At 43.2% G+C, this 19,133-nt stretch overlaps 1 protein-coding gene across 1 annotated transcript in view; it reads right to left on the reverse strand.

The window, feature by feature from the left end:
• Window positions 1-19,133, reverse strand: part of LOC134357992 (acidic amino acid decarboxylase GADL1-like) — a 69,216-nt gene that overhangs the window by 7,885 nt on the left and 42,198 nt on the right. The window contains exons 13-14 of the mRNA XM_063069840.1: window positions 16,056-16,107; window positions 14,790-14,879 (exon numbers count right to left, since the gene is read on the reverse strand). Coding sequence (XP_062925910.1) covers window positions 14,790-14,879; window positions 16,056-16,107 — 142 coding nt within the window. The remainder of the gene's footprint in view (window positions 1-14,789; window positions 14,880-16,055; window positions 16,108-19,133) is intronic.

The raw sequence follows: 19,133 nt of genomic DNA on the forward strand, positions 1-19,133 counted from the left end.
GATTTGTCTTCCTGACAGTGGTATTGGACCTGATTATTAACTAGAATGCCACTGACGAAACAATGCAACAATAAATGCAAAAGTATAATAAAAAGGAAACATTTTACAATATATTATAGAATCATAACTTATAAATAATCTGCTTTCAAAGTTGTGCGATTGTGGATACAGCTATACTGAAACCTCCATGTTTGCCCTTTTACACACTGAAGGCTACAGACACCATGCTACAGATTTGATAAGAGGTATTGACCCGAAACCTTAACTGTTTCTCTCTCCACGGATGCTGGCTGACGTGACAACACTTTTTCACTGCTAAAATTGGAAATAAGGTGGGGTTCAATTCCAGTTCCTTGTTATTTTTAAAAACAAGCCAGTCTCTCACAAGACACCACGCACACAATTTGAGGATTTGCTTTGGCCCAAACTCGTTGGGCAAATGTGTGGTAAGAATGGTGTCAGTGATAATCCTTTGTTTAATGTCCAACGTCGGTGACACCAAGGAACTGCTTCCGTGGAGCCAGATACAAATGAGAGTTACTGTACCATCACTGCTAGTGTCTCCACTGTCAACTCGCCAACTCTCTCAAGGGAGGTTGGAATGGTTCCCAGAAATAAGTAACATCTGAGGTTAGCACCAGGCACTGCTGGATCATATGCAGGAATCTGCATGTAGGTAATTCATGTGCCAAACAATACAACTTCAGTACAAGTGATGCTGTAGATTTTCCTGTCTCTGATTAGTATTTTGTTTAAGCAAAGATTTGTAATGCTTTGTCTTGGATATGTCAAGACAATGAAAATTGTTCCATGGGTTTGTAATTAGAAATCTTTTTTTTAAATGGAAACTGGCCCAGAATTTCTTAGAGCATGGTGCCTGGTGTGTCATGAATTAGATTTAAATTCACTCTTTAGCTCCAACAAATGTTGATGTATGCTCTGTGATGAATGAGAATTAATAACGTATGTGCAGTTTCCAAGTCCTCCTGAAAGCTGGGCCCAACAGTCTCATCTCCTTGACTCTTGAGATTTAAGATCGGGTGTATGACAGAGAAAGAAGGTCAATTACAATCAAAATCGATTCAGAAAGAGAAATAGAGTATGAAGCATGAAGTAAGAGAGAAAACTGTGGTAGTTTTATTAAATGCTACATTTTGAAAAGCTGGTGGAGACCAGCTCCTCACCACATTCTGTGCCCCTCAGGCTGAGTATCATAAATCACCTTATGTTGATGCAGTGAAATGTCTGTACTGCCTATCCGGTGCAAGGACATTTGTGCTACAAATACCACAAGTTCTTGACACTCGTGGGGTAGTTGACAGGGTAAGCTCAGGTGTCTGAGAAAGGCTCAAGGCAAAATGGTGCAAATCTACCACCAAGTAATTGCTCACACACAATGAACTGCATCGCTGCAGCCATCGTCTTGCGTCTGGGTCAGGAAGTCTCCACATCAAGACACACACCCAAGTCATGTGTGCTGAGAGAGTGTAGAACTGTTAAACGTGACTCCTTTCAAATGAGCCTCATGCATCTCTTCTGCTGAGTATCAAAGATCCCATGTCTCCACTCTCTCTGCTGTTTTAACTGATATTAATCCTTCAAACAACGTTACTGAAAATAGCCTAAAGTTGGTAATGGATATGGGTAAAAAAGCCAAATCAGCCAGGATCTCACTGAATGGTAGCATGTGCCCGAGGGACCAAATAGCCTATTCCTTCCTGTAAGTTCCTAAAAATAGATTTAATAGTCTTTATCATATCACTCTTTGTCTATATTTTGGCGGCTTACTTCCTAAGTTACAATTGTGACACCCACTTTAAAGCTTAATTTAGTACAAAGCAAACTGAGTAGTCCTGCAATGTGAAAAGTGTTCTCTTCCTGAAAAAACAAAACGGAGAAACTACTTTGTTCCTTTAGAGTTGTAGAACACAGCTGAACCAAAACAGGCCCTTCAGCCCATCTAGTCCATGCCACTATTCAGCCTCGTCCCACTAACCTGCACCCGGACCATAGCCTTACATACCCCACCCTTCCATGTACCTATCCAAATTTCTTTTCATTGCTGAATTCAAACCCATAAACTCTACTCCTCTGGCAGCTCGTTCCACACTCTCATCACCCCCGAGTGAAGAGCATCCCCCTCGTGTTCCCCTTAAACATTTCACCTTCCATCCTTAACCCATGACCTCCAGCTCCAATCTCCTCCAACCTCAATGGAAAAAAGCCTTCTTGCATTTACCCAATCTATATCTCTCAAAATATATATGTTTGGTCTACACTACTTTGTGTTACATAATTGCCTTAATATCTAACAACGATGCTCAGGTGACACAATATGCATTCAAAATACCAAAAAAAAAAGGAACCAAGAGTTATGAGATTATGTGTAGACCAGCGGTCCCTAACCACCGGGCCGTGGACCGGTACCAGGCTGCAAAGCATGTGCTACCGGGCTGCGAGGAAACAATATGATTTGGCGATATAAGTCAGCTGCACCTTTCCTCATTCCTTGTCAAGCCCACTGTTGAGCTTGAACGCACGTTATCCATGTCAGCGCGGGAAGGAGATCAACTCCTCGAGCTTGCAAATGACGGCGGGCTGAAAAGCATGTTTGACATAACATCTCTGCCGGCATTCTGGATCAAAGTCAAGGCTAAATATCCTGAGATAGCCACGAAAGCACTGAAAACGTTGCTTCCATTTCCAACATATCTCTGCAATGAATGCAACGAAAACTAAATTGCGGAATAGACTGGACATAAGGAACCCCCTTCGAGTATCGCTGTCTCCCATCACTCCTCGATAGGACCATCTTGTTGCAGGAAAACAAGCCCAGGGCTCCCACTGATTCAGCAATATTTTAGTGTGTTGCAATGATTTTATATGTTCATACAGGGAAAGTATGTGCTGTGTGTTTAATATCCAAACGTTACTTAAAATGTTATGATGCTATTGACTTATATAACCAAATAACAATTACAGCACAGAAACAGGCGATCTCTGCCCTTCTAGTCCGTGCTGAATGCTACCCTCACCTAGTCCCACCGACCTGCACTCAGCCCATAACCCGCCATTCCTTTCCTGTCCATATACCTGTCCAGTTTTTCTTTAAATGATAATACCGAACCTGCCTCTACCACTTCTACTGGGAGTTCGTTCAACACTTACTTCAAGCTCCCCTGATAATTGACTTATCGCTATATTCATGCGAGGAAAATATGCGCTGTGTGTTTAATATTAAATTCATTAGATAAACCCTTTTAGAAACGAAATTGAGTGTATTAGCCACTTATCACCTATATTGCGTTCGTGATTAACACCCCGCCCCCCCCCCCCAGTCAGCCGGTCCGCAAGAACATTGTCAATATGAAACCGGTCCACAGTGCGAAACAGGTTGGGGACCCCTGGTGTAGACATTAATTCAAACAAGAACCAGTCTTCAGTTGTTAATGTAAACTGTTAGCAGTAATCAGTTTAAAACATAAGACAATGGGGTTAGGTTAATTGGCCTGTACCTAACCAGGTAATATGAGCCATGTTATTTTGGGCCCACGGTGACAGAGTTCATGGAAGCTTGCAGAGCAGACACGTGTTGTCACTACACACATCAACAAGGGTCACAGGAATATTTTACCTATCAAGAATAATATACTCAGAGTCGGCCTTGACAACACTAACCTTGGGCATCTGGGTTCTTGGTCTTCAGAAGCTTTTAGACTGTCCTGTGGATAGTTTACCCCAGCAAAGATATTTGAACATTCAGGAGGAGCCTCCTATTGTAGGTTTGTAACTCAATGGAAGCATTGTTGGACTCAAAATATTTAAAGTCAATATTTGAAGTAAATTTAACTATTAAAATTGTATTAAATCACCCTTAAAGGTATAAAAGATATGATGTATTTTGAATTTGGGAGATTCTACCAAGGCAGCCTCCAGAGAATGGCTGCTTGTCACAATGAATAAAGTTTGATTTATAATGTTTTCCCCAATTTTATTTAAAAGTCATCAGTTTGAAATACTAACTCTACTTCTGTCTCTACAAAGGCTGCCTAACCTGCTGAGTATTTTCAACATTTGCTGTTTTCTTAAACTATCTTTCTATGTAAAGCCATAATTTAGAATTTTAAAAATTCATCATTTTCAGTTAAACACAGAAACAGGCCATTCGGCCCACAATGTTTAGCTGAACCAGCTAAAAGGCAAATCAAAACCACCTGAACAGTGATCCCTCCTACCTACACCATGTCCATATCCCTCCATTTTCCTTATATCCATCTGCCTATCTAAACATCTCTTAAAAGCCTCTAATGTATTTGCCTCTACCACCATACCAGGCAGCGCATTCCACCACTCTGAGTAAAAAAACTTACCCCTCACATCCCCTTTCAACCTATCTCCTTTCAGCTTCAATGCATGCCCTCTGGTATTGGACAATTCAACCCTGGAAAACTGATACTCTCTGTCCACTCTATCTAGGCCTCTCACAATCTTGTGAACCTCTATCAGATCTCCCCTCGGCCTCCGCTGCTCCAAAGAAAACAACCCAAGTTTGTTGTTGTTGAGTGGCTCGCCGAGCTGGCTTGTTAGCTCGGAGACGTTTTGTTACCCAGCTAGGCAACTTCATCAGCGCAACTTTGAATCAGACAAGCCACTCAACAACAGCATCTTCAACCTGAGCTACAAATCTTTCCCGACATCTTAAAAACCCAAGTTTATCTAGCCTCTCACGATAGCACATGCAGGCAGCATCCTGGTAAGCCTCTTCTGCACCCTCCCCAAAGCCCCAATTACTAAATATGATCCAGCAGCAACAGTGCCCAATTTGCTGTGTTTTTACAGAGTGTTTGAAGCAACAAAGGACAGAAGTCCCTCACCACAAACTCTAAATGAGAGACGTATTTTATTCTAGGGAATGGAAGTTGCATATCAATACTGTGTTCACCATAAGATGAAGGATTTCAACAGAAATTGCGATAAAGGTTAAATATCATTTAAATCTTTGTAATCAATTCCTAATGTAGCCAAATCTCTTGTGTATCAGTGTATTGTGTTCTCTTTCAGTTATACACTCAGAGGCCTCTTTATAAGGTACACCTGCTTATTTTTGGAAATAACTAATCAGCCAATCACGTGGCATCAACTCAATGCATAAAAGCACACAGACGTGGTCAAGAGGTTCAGTTGTTGTTCAGACCAAACATCAGAATGGGGAAGAAATGTGATCTATGTGACTTTAACTGTAGAATGATTGTTGGTGCCAGGTTTGAATAGCTCAGAAACTGCAGATCTCCTGGGATTTCAACATATAGCAAGAGAATGGTGCAAAAAAACAAAAGTGAACGGCTGTTTTGTGGGCAAAAACGCCTTATTAATGAGAGAGGTCAGAGGAGAATGGCCAGTCTGGATCAGCTTGACAGGAAGGCAATAACAACTCAAACATCTATGCATCATAACAATGGTGTACAGAAGAACATCCCTGAACGCACAAAACATTGAACCTCGAAGTGGATGGGCAGAAAATCATGAACATACACTCAACAGCCACTTTATTAGGTACAGGTGGCACTCAATGAAGTAGCCACATATAATGCACTATCTGATTATAGTATCATTTGGCATTATCACATTACACAGTGTCCACTGTTGCCTCTTGCCAACTGAGCCGTATTGCCTGAGATCAAATGTGCCTTTCAAATCTTAAGTATGGGGGCTGTGAACCTCAAGCTAATTGGTACTCATTTAAAAGCTGAATGCTCAGTAGTTTTTTTTTGTTGCTTAAAAAGATCATTATATTTTGGAAAAAGAACTGTTATTAAGTAAATTGGCACTTGTACATTTCAAATGAACAGATGAAATACATTTTAGGAAATTGGTCAGAGGAGAATATTTTCCTCACCTCCCTTTGCTCATACTTGTCCATTTCCATGCACTCATCTAGATTGATTTGTACCTAACAGCACACTGAACATTAAGGACCCCCACCAGCCAGGTCATGCCCTGTTCTCATTGTTACCGTCAGGAAGCAGGTACAGGAATCTGAAGGCAACACACTCAATGATTCAGGGACGGCTTCATCTGATTTCTGAGTGGACATTGAATCCAGGAACACTATCTCACTACTTATTTAATTCTGTTTTTGCACTACTTATTTAATTTAACTACTTACTGTAATTTGCAGTTTTTTTCTATTGCATTGCACTGCTGCCGCAAAGACAACCAATTTCATGACATAAGCTGCTGATATCAAACCTGATTCTGAATATGATGCTGACGTGTTTTCCAATCCCCACAATAACTGAATAATAATAATAACTGAACTGATTAACAGCTACATCGGCAGCTTTGAAAGGAAAGAAATGCACAGAACTGTAGACGCTGGAAACTGGAGCAACACAAACTGCTTGCGGAACTCAGAAATTCAGGCAGCATCTATGGAGGGAAATGGATGGTCAATATTTTTGCCAAGACACTTCACCAAGACAGAAGATTGAGGAGGGATTGCTGGTATACAAAGATGAAGAAAGAAAGGTAATTTTTTCAATAATTAATTAATAGAGGTAATCTTCCCACCTTCAACTAGCTCTTGCTGGTGTAAATTACTTTATAACAAATATGGAAGCATAAATCAGGGAAATGTACAGAGGAAATGTGGCAAACGTTCACGGGATATTTGAGTGGAGTTCTGCAAAGGTACATTCCAATGAGACAGGGAAAGGATGGTAGGGTACAGGAACCGTGGTGTACAAAGGCTGTTGTAAATCTAGTCAAGAAAAAAAGAAAAGCTTATGAAAGGTTCAAAAAACTAGGTAATGATAGAGATCTAGAAGATTATAAGGCTAGCAGGAAGGAGCTTAAGAATGAAATTAGGAGCGCCAGAAGGGGCCATGAGAAGGCCTTGGTGGACAGGATTAAGGAAAACCCCAAGGCATTCTACAAGTATGTGAAGAGCAAGAGGATAAGGCGTGAGAGAATAGGACCAATCCAGTGTGACAGTGGAAAAGTGTGTATGGAACCGGAGGAGATGGCAGAGGTACTTAATGAATACCTTGCTTCAGTATTCACTATGGAAAAGGATCTTGGCAATTGAAGGGATGACTTGCAGTGAACTGAACAGCTTGAGCATGTAGATATTGAGAAAGAGAATGTGCTGGAGTTTATGGAAAGCATCAAGTTGGATAAGTCACCGGGACCAGACGAGATGTACCCCAGGCTACTGTGGGAGGTGAGGGAGGAGATTGCTGAGCCTCTGGCAATGATCTTTGCATCATCAATGGGGAGGGGAGAGGTTCTGGAGGATTGGAGGGTTGCAGATGTTGTCCCCTTATTCAAGAAAGGGAGATAGCCCAGGAAATTATAGACCAGTAAGTTTACTTCAGTGGTTGGTAAGTTGATGGAGAAGATTCTGAGAAGCAGGATTTATGAACATTTACAGAGGCATAATATGATTAGGAATACTCAACATTGTTTTGTCAAAGGCAGGTCGTGCCTTACGAGCCTGATTGAATTTTTTGAGGATGTGACTAAACACATTGATGAAGGTAGAGCAGTAGATGTAGTGTATATGGATTTCAGCAAGGCATTTGATAAGGTACCCCATGCAAGGCTTATTGAGAAAGTAAGGAGGCATGGGATCCAAGGGGACATTGCTTTGTGGATCCAAAACTGGCTTGCCCACAAAAGGCGAAGAGTGGTTGTTGACGGGTCATATGGAGGTTGGTCGCCAGTGGTGTACCTCAGGGATCTGTTTTGGGATCCCTACCCTTCGTGATTTTTATAAATGACCTGGATGAGGAAGTGGAGGGATGGGTTAGTAAATTTGCTGATGACACAAAGGTTGGGGGTGTTGTGGATAGTGAGGAGGGCTGTCAGAGATTACCACGAGACATTGATAGGATGCAAAACTGGGCTGAGTGGTGGCAAATAGAGTTCAACCCAGATAACTGTGAAGTGGTTCATTTTGGTAGGTCAAATATGATGGCAGAATATAGAATTAATGGTAAGATTCTTGGCAGTGTGGAGGATCAGAGGGATCTTGGGGTCCGAGTCCATAGGACATTCAAAGCTGCTGCGCAGGTTAATTCTGTGGTTAAGAAGGCCTTCATCAACCATGTGATTGAGTTTAGGAGCCGAGAGGTAATGTTGCAGCTATACAGGACCCTGGTCAGACCCCACTTGGAGTACTGTGCTCAGTTTTAGTCACCTCACTGTAGGAAGGATGTGGAAACCATAGAAAGGGTGCAGAGGAGATTTACAAGGATGTTGCCTGGATTGGGGAGCATGCCTTATGAGAATAGGTTGAGTGAATTCGGCTTTTTCTCCTTGGAGCGACGGAGGATGAGAGGTGACCTGACAGAAATGTATAAGATGATGAGAGACATTGACCATGTGGATAGTCAGAGGCTCTTTCCCAGGGCCGAGATGACTAGCATGAGAGGGCATAGGTTTAAGGTGCTTGGAAGCAGACACAGAGGAGACGTCAGGGGTAAGTTATTTTATGCGGAGAACAGTGAGTGCATGGAATGGGCTGCCAGAGACGGTGGTGGAGGCGGATACGATAGGGTCTTTTAAGAGACTCCTGGATAGGTACATGGAGCTCAGAAAAATAGAGGGCTATGGGTAGCCCTAAGTAATCTCTAAAGTAAGGACATGTTTGGCACAGCTTTGTGGGCCAAAGGGCCTGTATTGTGCTGTAGGTTTTCTATGTTTCAATGTCTCTAAATAGATCACCATAAAAATGCAGTTGCTATAGTGATATAGAACTGAAAGGAAGAATGCACTGGCAAAAGTATCTATCACTGAACCAGCACTTTGTTTGTGGCATATTTATTCCTTTGATGTCACAATTAAGAACTTTTAGTCCATAAAAATCAGGTCCCCTTGCAAAATGCTCAGCAAGCACTTGAAAACAGCAGAACCAACATGTATCTTCCAGAGGTAGTACATCCCCAGGAGTTACACAGGAGTTTTCAAACACAATTGGTTTCAAAGTTTTAGGGGAATATTAAGCAGCTTAACCAAAAAGTAATTTTTAAAGAAGTTTCTGAAACATTTAGCTAAAGTGGTGGGAGTGGATCGCAATGCAGTGGTGCATTTCTCTGGCAAGATGTGGGAGACCTTGGAGACCTCCAGTGTCCCTGCTTGCTACATTGGTGAGAAGTACATCTGGGTGCAGCTCCTCACTGGCCACGCTATGGAACTGGAGCTGTTGCTGGATGACCCACCGTTCATTCAGGAGAATGAAAAGTGGAGAGGTAGGAGCTACAGAGAGGCACTCACGTCTTGGTTGCGGGAGGCAGGTAGCTGGATGGCTGTCAGGAGACGGAAGGGGAACAGGCAGGAAGTGCAGAGTACTCTTTATGGCTGTTCCTCTCAATAACAAGTGTTTTGGATACTGTTGGGGGGAGGTCCTACCATGGGAAAGCCACTGTGGCACTGAGTCTGGCTCTGTGGCTGAGAAGGGAAGGGGGAAAGAAGAAGAACAGTAGTAATACTCAGTCGCAGGACACTGCAGAGAGTGGTGTGGACAGCCCAGCGCATCTGTAGATGTGAACTTCCCACTATTCAGGACATTTACAAAGACAGGACTGTAAAAAGGGCCCGAAGGATCATTGGGGACTGAGTCACCCCAACCACAAACTGTTTCAGCTGCTACTATCCGGGAAACAGTACGGCAGCATAAAAGCCAGGACTAATAGACTCCGGGACAGCTTCTTCCACCAGGCCATCAGACTGCTTAATTTATGCTGACACAACTGTATTTCTAGGTTATGTTGTCTGTCCTGTTGTGCAGACTATTTATTATAAATTACTATAAATTGCACATTTGGTCGGAGATGTAACGTAAAGATTTTTACTCCTCACGTATGTGAAGGAAGTAAGAAATAAGGTCAATTCAATTAACAGAGGATTCAATAGTTAAGGTAATCCATGGATGATGTGACCAATCACCTGGCTGGGAGTAGAAGTACAGCGTATAGGCAGAGAATAAAGACCACAGCACCAGTGGTGAGGTCCAGGGAGGCGGAGAACCACTTACGGGACTGCTTTGAGCCAGTAGACTAGATAATATTCACGGATTCATCTTCGAGTCACCGACTTCATCAAGACCTGTGTGGATGAGCGCTGTTCCTTTTCGTGCCTTGTGTCGCAACGGGCAGCATCTCCGCCATTACGAAGCCCAGTTGCTAGCTCGGCACTCAACCCAGCACGGATGGGAAATGTGCAAGGAGCCGGCCAGATTCGAACTCAGGACCATTCGCCTCGAAGTCCGGCACTGATGCCACTACACCACAGGCAGCTATGTGGATGGATGTGTGCCTTCCAATAATATACGGGACACACCCAAACAAAAAGCCATGGATGAACGAGGAGATTAATAGTCTGTTGAGGGCTAGATCTGTGTGATCGAGAATTCTACAAGTCCAAGTACAATCTACTGACTGCCACTTTAAGGGTAAAACAATTCTGATTGAGGTTAGAGATGGAATCAGGTACGCTTCAGCTCTGGCAGCGTTTGCAGGCCTTTACCTCCCACAAAATGAAACCTAACATCATGAATAGCTGTGGTGCTTCCCTCCCTGATGAGCTCAACACCTTTTATGCATGCTTTGAAAGGGAGAATAAAACTAGATCAATGCAAATCCCTGCATCACCTGGTGACCTTGTGATCTGTGTCTTGGAGACCAACGTCAGAACGCGTTTCACGAGGGTGAACCCTTGCAAGGCATCAGGCCCTGATGATGCGCCTGGTAGGGCTCCGAAATCCTGTGCCGACTGACTGGTGGGAGTATTCAAGGACACCTTCACCACCTGCTTCAAAAGGGTGGCAATCCCATCTATGCCCACGGAGAGCGGGGTGAGCTGCCTCAAAGACCATTGCCCAGTGGCACTCACCCACTGTGATGAGAGGTTAGTCATGGCTAGAATCAGCTTCTGCATAAGCAAGGAGCTGGATCTGCTGCAATTTGCCAATCGCCACAACAGGTCCACAGCGGATGCAATCCCACTGGCTCATCACTCACCCAACAATCGTACCCTCAGTTCGCATCAAAAAGCTCCAAATCCTGAACCTCCGTACGTCCCTCTTCAACAGGATCCTTGATTTCCTCAGCGGGAGACCACAGTCTATGTGGATCGAAAATAACAACTCCTCCTCCATTGACAACACCGGCGTACCTGAAGGCTGCGTAATGAGCCCACTGCTCTACTGCCTCCACACTCACAACCGCGTGGCCGTTCAACCTCCAATTATAAACTTGCTGATGACATAGCTATTGTTGGCAGAATGTCAGATGGTGACAAGGAGGAGCTAGACGATCAGCTGGTTGAGTGGTGTCACAGCAACAACCCTGCACTCAACATCGGTAGAACCAAGGAACTGATTGTGGACTTCAGGAAGGGCAAGTCGAGGGAACACACACCAGTCCTCAGCGAGGGATGAGAAGTGGGGGAGCAGATTCAAGTTCCTGGGCGTCAGCATCTCTGGAGCTCCATCCTGGGCCCAGCATACTGATGCAGTTGCAAAGGAGGCGCGACAGCTCAGGAGTTTGAGGAGATTTGGTACGTCACCAAGGACACGAGCAAATTTCTGCAGATGTACCGTGGAGCGCACTCTGACTGGCTGCGTCACCGGCTGGTATGGAGGGAGGAGCCACCGCACAGGATCAGAAAAAGCTGCAGAAAGTTGGAAACCCAGCCGGATCCATCGTGGGTACCAGCCTCCCCAGCAACCAGAACATCTTCAAAGGACGATGCCTCAACAAGCTGACATCTGACTTCTAAATGGACAATGAACCCAAGACACTTTTATCTCTCTTTTTGCACTACTTACTTAATTTTTTATATCTGTATAAATCCATGCACTGCAATGTACCGCTGTCGCCAACTTCACAATGATACTAAATCTGATCTTGTCTCTGAGTCCCAGATAGTAGCCCCCCAGGTGCCAGGATGAGAGACGTCTCAGATCAGGTGACCACATTCTCTGAGTGGGGGAGATGAGCAGCCAGAAGTCTCGGTTCACGTTCTCAGCGAGAAAGGTAGGATGAAGAGCGAATATAGGGAGCTCGGTAGGAAGCTGAAAAAAAAGGACCACAAGGCAATAGCCTCTGGATTGCAGCCTGTGCTGCACAGGACAGTAAGGGTAAGAACAGGATGTTGATGTTGTGGGTTGAAACCCTGCATCAAGATGTACAATTGAGAGCAGAAGACCACAACGTTATGGAGGTGCAATAATACTGTCCAGGAGAACAGAGTGATACTCAAGGCCACAACAGTACTTGAAATCCAATTCAATGTTGAAGGACCAGAACAATAAAAAGACGAGATGAGTACGGATAATGACAGCAGTCCTGGGAGGACCACCGGCAGACCGTAGCAAAACCTATGGAAATCGCAGCAATCCTGTAAGATAACCGCAGTGCTGGGATCCTCACTAATAAAGCGCGACCACAGTAATACCACAGAACTACAGAAGGTTTTTAGTGCTCACAACTTATACAAAGTACACATCTCTGACGCATCATTGCCATGAGCTTTTAGACCAAATGCAATCCAAATTCCAATCACTGATTGTTTTTACTAGAACCTGTGTGGACTTGGACAGAAATTCCACTGGATTGTGGGGTTGGATGAGACCCATGAAGAGACACAAGATCCATGAGAAACGAAAAACAAACATTGAAAGAAAACACACTTTCAGACTTCCATTGACGCTACCTGACCTGTTGAGTTCCTCCAGCGTTGCTTTGGATTTCCAGCTCCTGCAGACTTCCTCATGTCGCTGTTCATTTTTTTAATATAACAAAGACTCATCATTGCCATCTGCTGGTATTGTAGTTCTTCAACCAGCAAACCAAGACCAGTCAGCTCACTCAAGGCTAGGGTTGAGAAGTATTTGTGTACCAGTAAACCTAATTAAAGTGATGATCTGACTGAGCCTGTGTAAACTTTAAGGGGTGATCTCAGGAAGTCCCCAAACCTCCCGTTAATCCCTGAAAGGCCCCAGCTTTTCCTCTAAGTCAATTGATTTTTATATTGCTGTGTAGATTATTGATGTGAGGGTATTGTGAAGCTGGAGTGAGATGGAGCAGAGCTGAGGTGGCAGGGAATGAATGTCGAAGAGGCAGAGAGAAAGGGAGATCAGGGGAAGGGAGGTGCGTTGGATGGAAGGGTGATGATGTTGGGGTGGAGAGAAGGAGGTCGGAGAGAAAATGAGGAATGGTGGGGTGATGAAGAGATAAAAGGAAAGCCAGATCAGGTGGAAGAGGTGAAGGTGAGGTGATAGTGGGGGAGGTGGCGAGGATAGGGCAGTCCAGTGGAGGTGAGGAAGAGGGATGAGGTGAGGAGAATTATTTTTGAAGAGGCAAACAAAAAAGAGATTAGATGGAAGGGGGGGTTGAGGATAGATGGGGTGGGTGGAAATGGGAGGTATGAATGATTGGGTTTGGTAGGGTTGGATGGAAATGGGGGGGTTGAGCTGGAGGGGCTAAGGTAGAAGGGTGAAACATGATGGGGCTGAGGGAGAGCAGGGATGAGATCAAAGGATGTGAGATGGAGAGGGCGAGAACAAGGAACCTGAAATGTAAGATGAGTGGGGTAGTGAGGTTGGAAGGTGAGTTAGTTGGAACAGGAGGTGGCTTTAACCTCTTTTTTAGGTCATTGGCTTGTTTTATTTATAATTTTAATCATAAAGGACTCACCTAGAATACACTGTATATCAACTAGAAAACAACATTTCCATTATTGGCTGTAACAATTTTAAAGACTTGCGGGCATTAACAGCTACATTGTCGGGCTACCTTTGACCACTATCACAGGTCCCTTGTGGCTAAGGTTGTTCTCGCAGGATTTTCTGAAATATGGGTTGGTCTCTGGGAGAGATAACATCTGGCGGAACCTGAACACCTGAAGCAATGTTCAATGAGCTGGAACACACATCTGGATACTTATGCAGTAGCAGATCTCCACAACACTTGTGACACCTGCCTCATCATTACCTAGGAGTCCTACCTTTATCAGGACCCAGGCAGTCCAGCCTGGTGCAAACGGCTCATCTTAACAGGGATTTCCTCCAATGCAACGTTTAACTGTGTGGCAGGTCATCTACAATGCCTTAGATCTCATAATTTACAGAATTTTGCAGTGACAAGTCCTTGAACAAAGCCTTGCTGTCCACTAGACTTCTTCAAGCTGCCAGTTTAAGCATGTCAGCCTCTAATCATTTTGTGCATTTTCACTGGGTTACTCAACTTTGTCTAAAATTCATTTCTAGAGTCTGAAGGAGAGAATAGCAAAGCTTAAAACATGTTTTAGCTGGATTCCTTGCGATGGTTTCTAATTGACAACCTCAAAATAGATAGCTTGTATTTGAGAAAGTAGAAAAGAAGGTCCGGTTCACTCACAATTATGGAGGTAATTTTGGCCATGAGCTGGATCAGGGCCACCCATTAAATACATATTATGGTTTTTATTGCCATTAAGTTCAATTGAAATGAAGATCAGTGATGATAAGTAAGAGGCAACTAATCTGATGTGATCTATTTTATACCACCTGCTGCTGAAATGCACTCCTTTTTCACTCTGATGATCTCTAAGTCACCGGAGTCAATGTTTTCTGAAACCCCTTGTGCAAAGAAGCCAATCCGGCCAATCAAATTCTTTGAAGACGCTGCCACTTTAACAGCCCCACCTCACATGAAATTATGCCAGCCTTAGTATTTATGATAGATATAAAATGATGTCTGAGTACAATTAAGGTCTAGAAGACTTGATTATGCATAACCACTCACGCTGTGAAGTTTCTTCCAGAAATCCTGGTCCTCAGGGACACCCCTAAGACTGGGTGGTATGTACCAAAAGCAGACGTTTGTGTATTCCGGCTAAAGATGCAACAGGACAAATATGAAGTGAGTGATTTGCTCAGCAACAAAACATAATATTAAAAAAAACATAATTCAAGGTGTTTTTTAAAATCGCACAAATGGGTCTTAAAACTATAGGAGCATTCCAAACCTCATAAATAAAAACCATTTGGAAACAGAGGAAAAGCTTCAATGTTCCATGGGCAAAAGCTGCTGCCTTTTGTGTTGTTGTGGTATTTCAAAGATATTTATCTCCATGGAATTAGATTGAGAAAATGTCCTTTCCAAATCACATGAGCATACATTTTACCTTGTTAAAAATTCCCTCTTCCTAAAGAGGCGATTAAAATGGATCTACAGTAGTTTATGCTCATAAAAGTGAAGATGGCCACCAGAGCTTAATCCAGCCGGCATGAATGGAAAGTAAAGTTGGGGGTGGGGCGTCTCATGGGCAGCTGATCAACGCTCTGCTTCGTACTGACCTGTTCAATTTAAAATATCCCACTCAAAGTTTGAACAAGCTTAAATAGTGCAGTCAAGGTTTCCGTTTCTGCCAGGTGATAACACACTAAAACCCAGCCCTGTTACCAGTAATAGTCACCAGAAGATGTTTAGGAGCGAGGGATGCTTTATTCTGCTTTCCTCCCACTGTGCCGCCTCATTCCAGCTCCAAGTCTTTAGTGAGCTGAGGGTTCTCCTCAATTTCAGGCTGGCCTCTAACAATATCTGCTTCTGAGATGACAGCAATAACTGCAGGAAAGCGTGGCAGTGCAGCAAGTAAGAGCTGTTACTACACAGCTTCAGTGACCTGGGTTTAGACTTGACCTCGTGATCCGTCTGTGCAGTTTGCTTGTTTAACCTGTGATTGCACAGATTTCCCTTCCCCCGTGTCTCCTCCCACATTACCAACACCGACAGCATGGTAGGTTGAAATTACTGCAAGCTTCCCCAAGAATGTAGATAGTGGTGGAAATTTGGCTGGGGAGTTGTGGTGGGAAGAGTTGATGTTGAATGAGTTGAGGAGGTGAGATTCCTCTGGAAGCTGGCACAGACCTGATAGGATGAATGACCACCGGTGTGGTCAGGAAATATACAAATAGTTATTTCCCTAAACAGAGATAAATTAATAATAGCTCCATGGGGACAATTTCCACGGGAGAAATCAAAGTTGAGGATTAGAATAACATTGCCTACCTCCAAAATCAACCTGAATTCATTCCTCTTCTTAATTTCATCAGCCAAATACCTGCAGAAAGAATCAAATGATTATTTTCCAAGGTCAGAATGTATCACTATTAACTTACTGACATTAGACTGCACTTGCAAATATCATACACAAGAGAAAACTCAGCTAGTCCAGTACCGGATTGAAACAGAAACTGATCTATGAATGGAATCTCCTGTACTCATTTTGCAAGCCGGAATTCTTAATGGCAGCCTCTATGTTCCAACCCATTCTGATCTAGTGCAAATTGTTCCCTAGCCCTACCTTTCCAGGCTCACAACTGGTATTCAAAAGATTTATCGCAAACAGTGCAAAAACTATCACAATTTAGGTTAAAAGGATGCAGGTATATGCACTGTGGACATTTAGACCACCAGTTTCATAAATGTGGAAGTCCTGCTGTGTAGTTCCCAACACCCAAGGTGAATATTCAAACTAGCAACTCTTTTCATTGACCACACAGATGCAGGCTCAACTTGTGAAATGAATCTGCCTTGCCATCTCTAACACTGCATTCAACTCTGTATCACATCAAGAGTTGCAGAGCCTTTTTCAATCTGTCCTAATTACCACTTATTTTTTAAATTCTGTGTACTCTCATTACAACTCATCTTATTATCTGTATTTGTGCCATCCGCAAATCTGGTTGCTTCCTTCCTCTTCAATAGATGTTGCAAATAGTTCTTGTTCTAGCATTGACCCTTGAGTAGCTCGCTAGTCAAAGGCTGCCAACCCAAAAATGAATGCCTTGTCCCTGCGCACTGCTAGTCAGTCATCTGTCCATGTCAATGCATTATCTCCAGCACCGTGCATTCTGAGACACACCCTTTTGGAAGGTATCTTCTGTTAGTCCAAACACAATCTATCTACCAGTTTCCCTCCATCTACTCCTGTCAAGGCATCCCCAAAAATTCTAAATTTGCAAGACACAATGCCCTCTCCATTGCAACACTAATTCTGCTCAATTGGAGTATGATTTTCTAAATGTGCTGCTATAAATTCCTTAATAATTGATTCCAACAATCTTTCAACTACAGATGTTAAAGTAATTGGCCTAAGTTACCCACTTTATATAACATATTATAAAATTATACATAATGTATCCAATATCCTGATAGCCACTTCTTTTATGATCCCAGGATACAAGCTGTCCTGCCTAGGGAACTTACTAGCCTCATCAATTCAAGTAACACCAACTTTGAGTAATAGCAATCATTCACTCTTGAAGGTCCTCCACTAGTCTTGAAGTCCTACTCTAAAATTACACAAACCGGTCCATTATTATCAATATCCTCGCCGAAAACCTACCACTGAAATCTAAATTATAGTCAGTTTATTCCAATGTGTAGGTCACAGTTTTCACATACCTGACACCAGGTTCCCAAAACAGATAACCTACCAAAAAAAAACCAGCAGAAGCTGGAAATCCAAGCAACCAGCATGCGCACACACACACACACACACACACACACACACAATGCTGGAGGAACTCAGCAGGCCAGGCAGCATCCATGGAAAAAGAGTACAGTTGACATTTCCATACGTGCTGCTTGATCTGCTGAGTTCCTACAGCCTTGGGTGTGTGTTGCTTGAGTCAACCATGAGCTCTGTAATGGCAAGAGGTTATCAGGCGAACAGAATAAGCAACTCAAATACATTCTCAAAGCTTTTCTATAAAGTGTAACACTTCGCCTGACCTGTGAGAATGCCATGAACACCTAAAACAGAGGATGACTTTGAGAGCTACGGGTCCTTCGTTGAGAGTCCACTAATCCCAAGGCAAAGTAATAGCAACATTGGAGCATTACAGCAGAACTAGAAAACCATGACGTTATGGAGGGACAATAATACAGTCCAGGAGGACGAAGTAATACTCAAGGCCACAACAGTACTTGAAATCCAATTCAATATTGAAGGACCAGAACAATAAAAGTGACAAGATGAGTACGGATAATGACAGCAGTCCTGGGAGGACCACTGGCAGACCATAGCAAAATCTACAGAGAATCACAGCCGTAGTGCTGGAAGCCCCGGTAATAAAGCAGGACCACAGCAATACCACAGAACTACAGAAGATTTTTATTGCTCGCAACTTACACAAAGTACACATCATTGCTATGATCTTTCAGACCAAATGCAGTCCAAACTTCAATCACTATTTGTTTTTACTAGATATCTGCTTTACTTTCTTTGATTTTTTTTAACTCTTTCATCTTTTTATAATCTCATCCTTACATATTTTCTAAATTCTCTATATTTGATATCTATCATTTGCATATTCCCCTCTCCATCTGTAACGCCAACTGTTTGCTTTCATCCTTTGATAAACAAACACCACTGGTGTTTTTGAAAGTACTCAGTCTCTTTCAACACCCAACTGAATGCCAATTACAAATATGTTTTTAATGCCGACCTCAATGTGCTGCTTGAAAAGACAGTTGAATAAAGTCATGACTAACTCAAAAAGGAATTGAAGGAGGAGGAAAAATTATACAAGGCTGCGAGAAAAAGAGCAGAGGTGTCTGACTAACGAAATAGCCTTTTCAAAGTGCTGACACAGATCCAATAGCAAAACAGCCTTCTGTACTTTCATGATTTAAAGAATTTAAGTAGGTCACTTCCCCTTGGATCCCCTTCTCCTATTGTCCACTCTCCTGTCCTATCAGATTGCTTCCTCTCCAGCCCTTGACCTTTCCCACCCACCTGGCTTCACCTGTCACCTTCCAGCTAGCCTCCTTCCTCTCCCCCAACCTTCGTATTCTGGCGTCTTCCTTCTCAGTCCTGAAGAAGAGCCTGAAGCATTGACTGTTGATTCACTTCCACAGATGCTGCCTGACCCTGCTGAGTTCCTCCAGCATTTTGTGTGTGTTGCTAGGTAGATTTAGTATCACAGTGAAGAAAGCTCCACATTTCATGTGGGTACTTTTTTCCCATAGCCGGAGGGTGATAGTGGGGATGAGCTCCCACTACTAAGCAAATGCTCTTTATGGCGTGCGTCTCAAACAGACTCTGACAACCAAGTCCAACTCCTGGCATAGTTCTTATGC

The sequence above is a fragment of the Mobula hypostoma genome, chromosome 17, assembly GCF_963921235.1.
Source record: "Mobula hypostoma chromosome 17, sMobHyp1.1, whole genome shotgun sequence".
NCBI lineage: Eukaryota > Metazoa > Chordata > Chondrichthyes > Myliobatiformes > Myliobatidae > Mobula > Mobula hypostoma.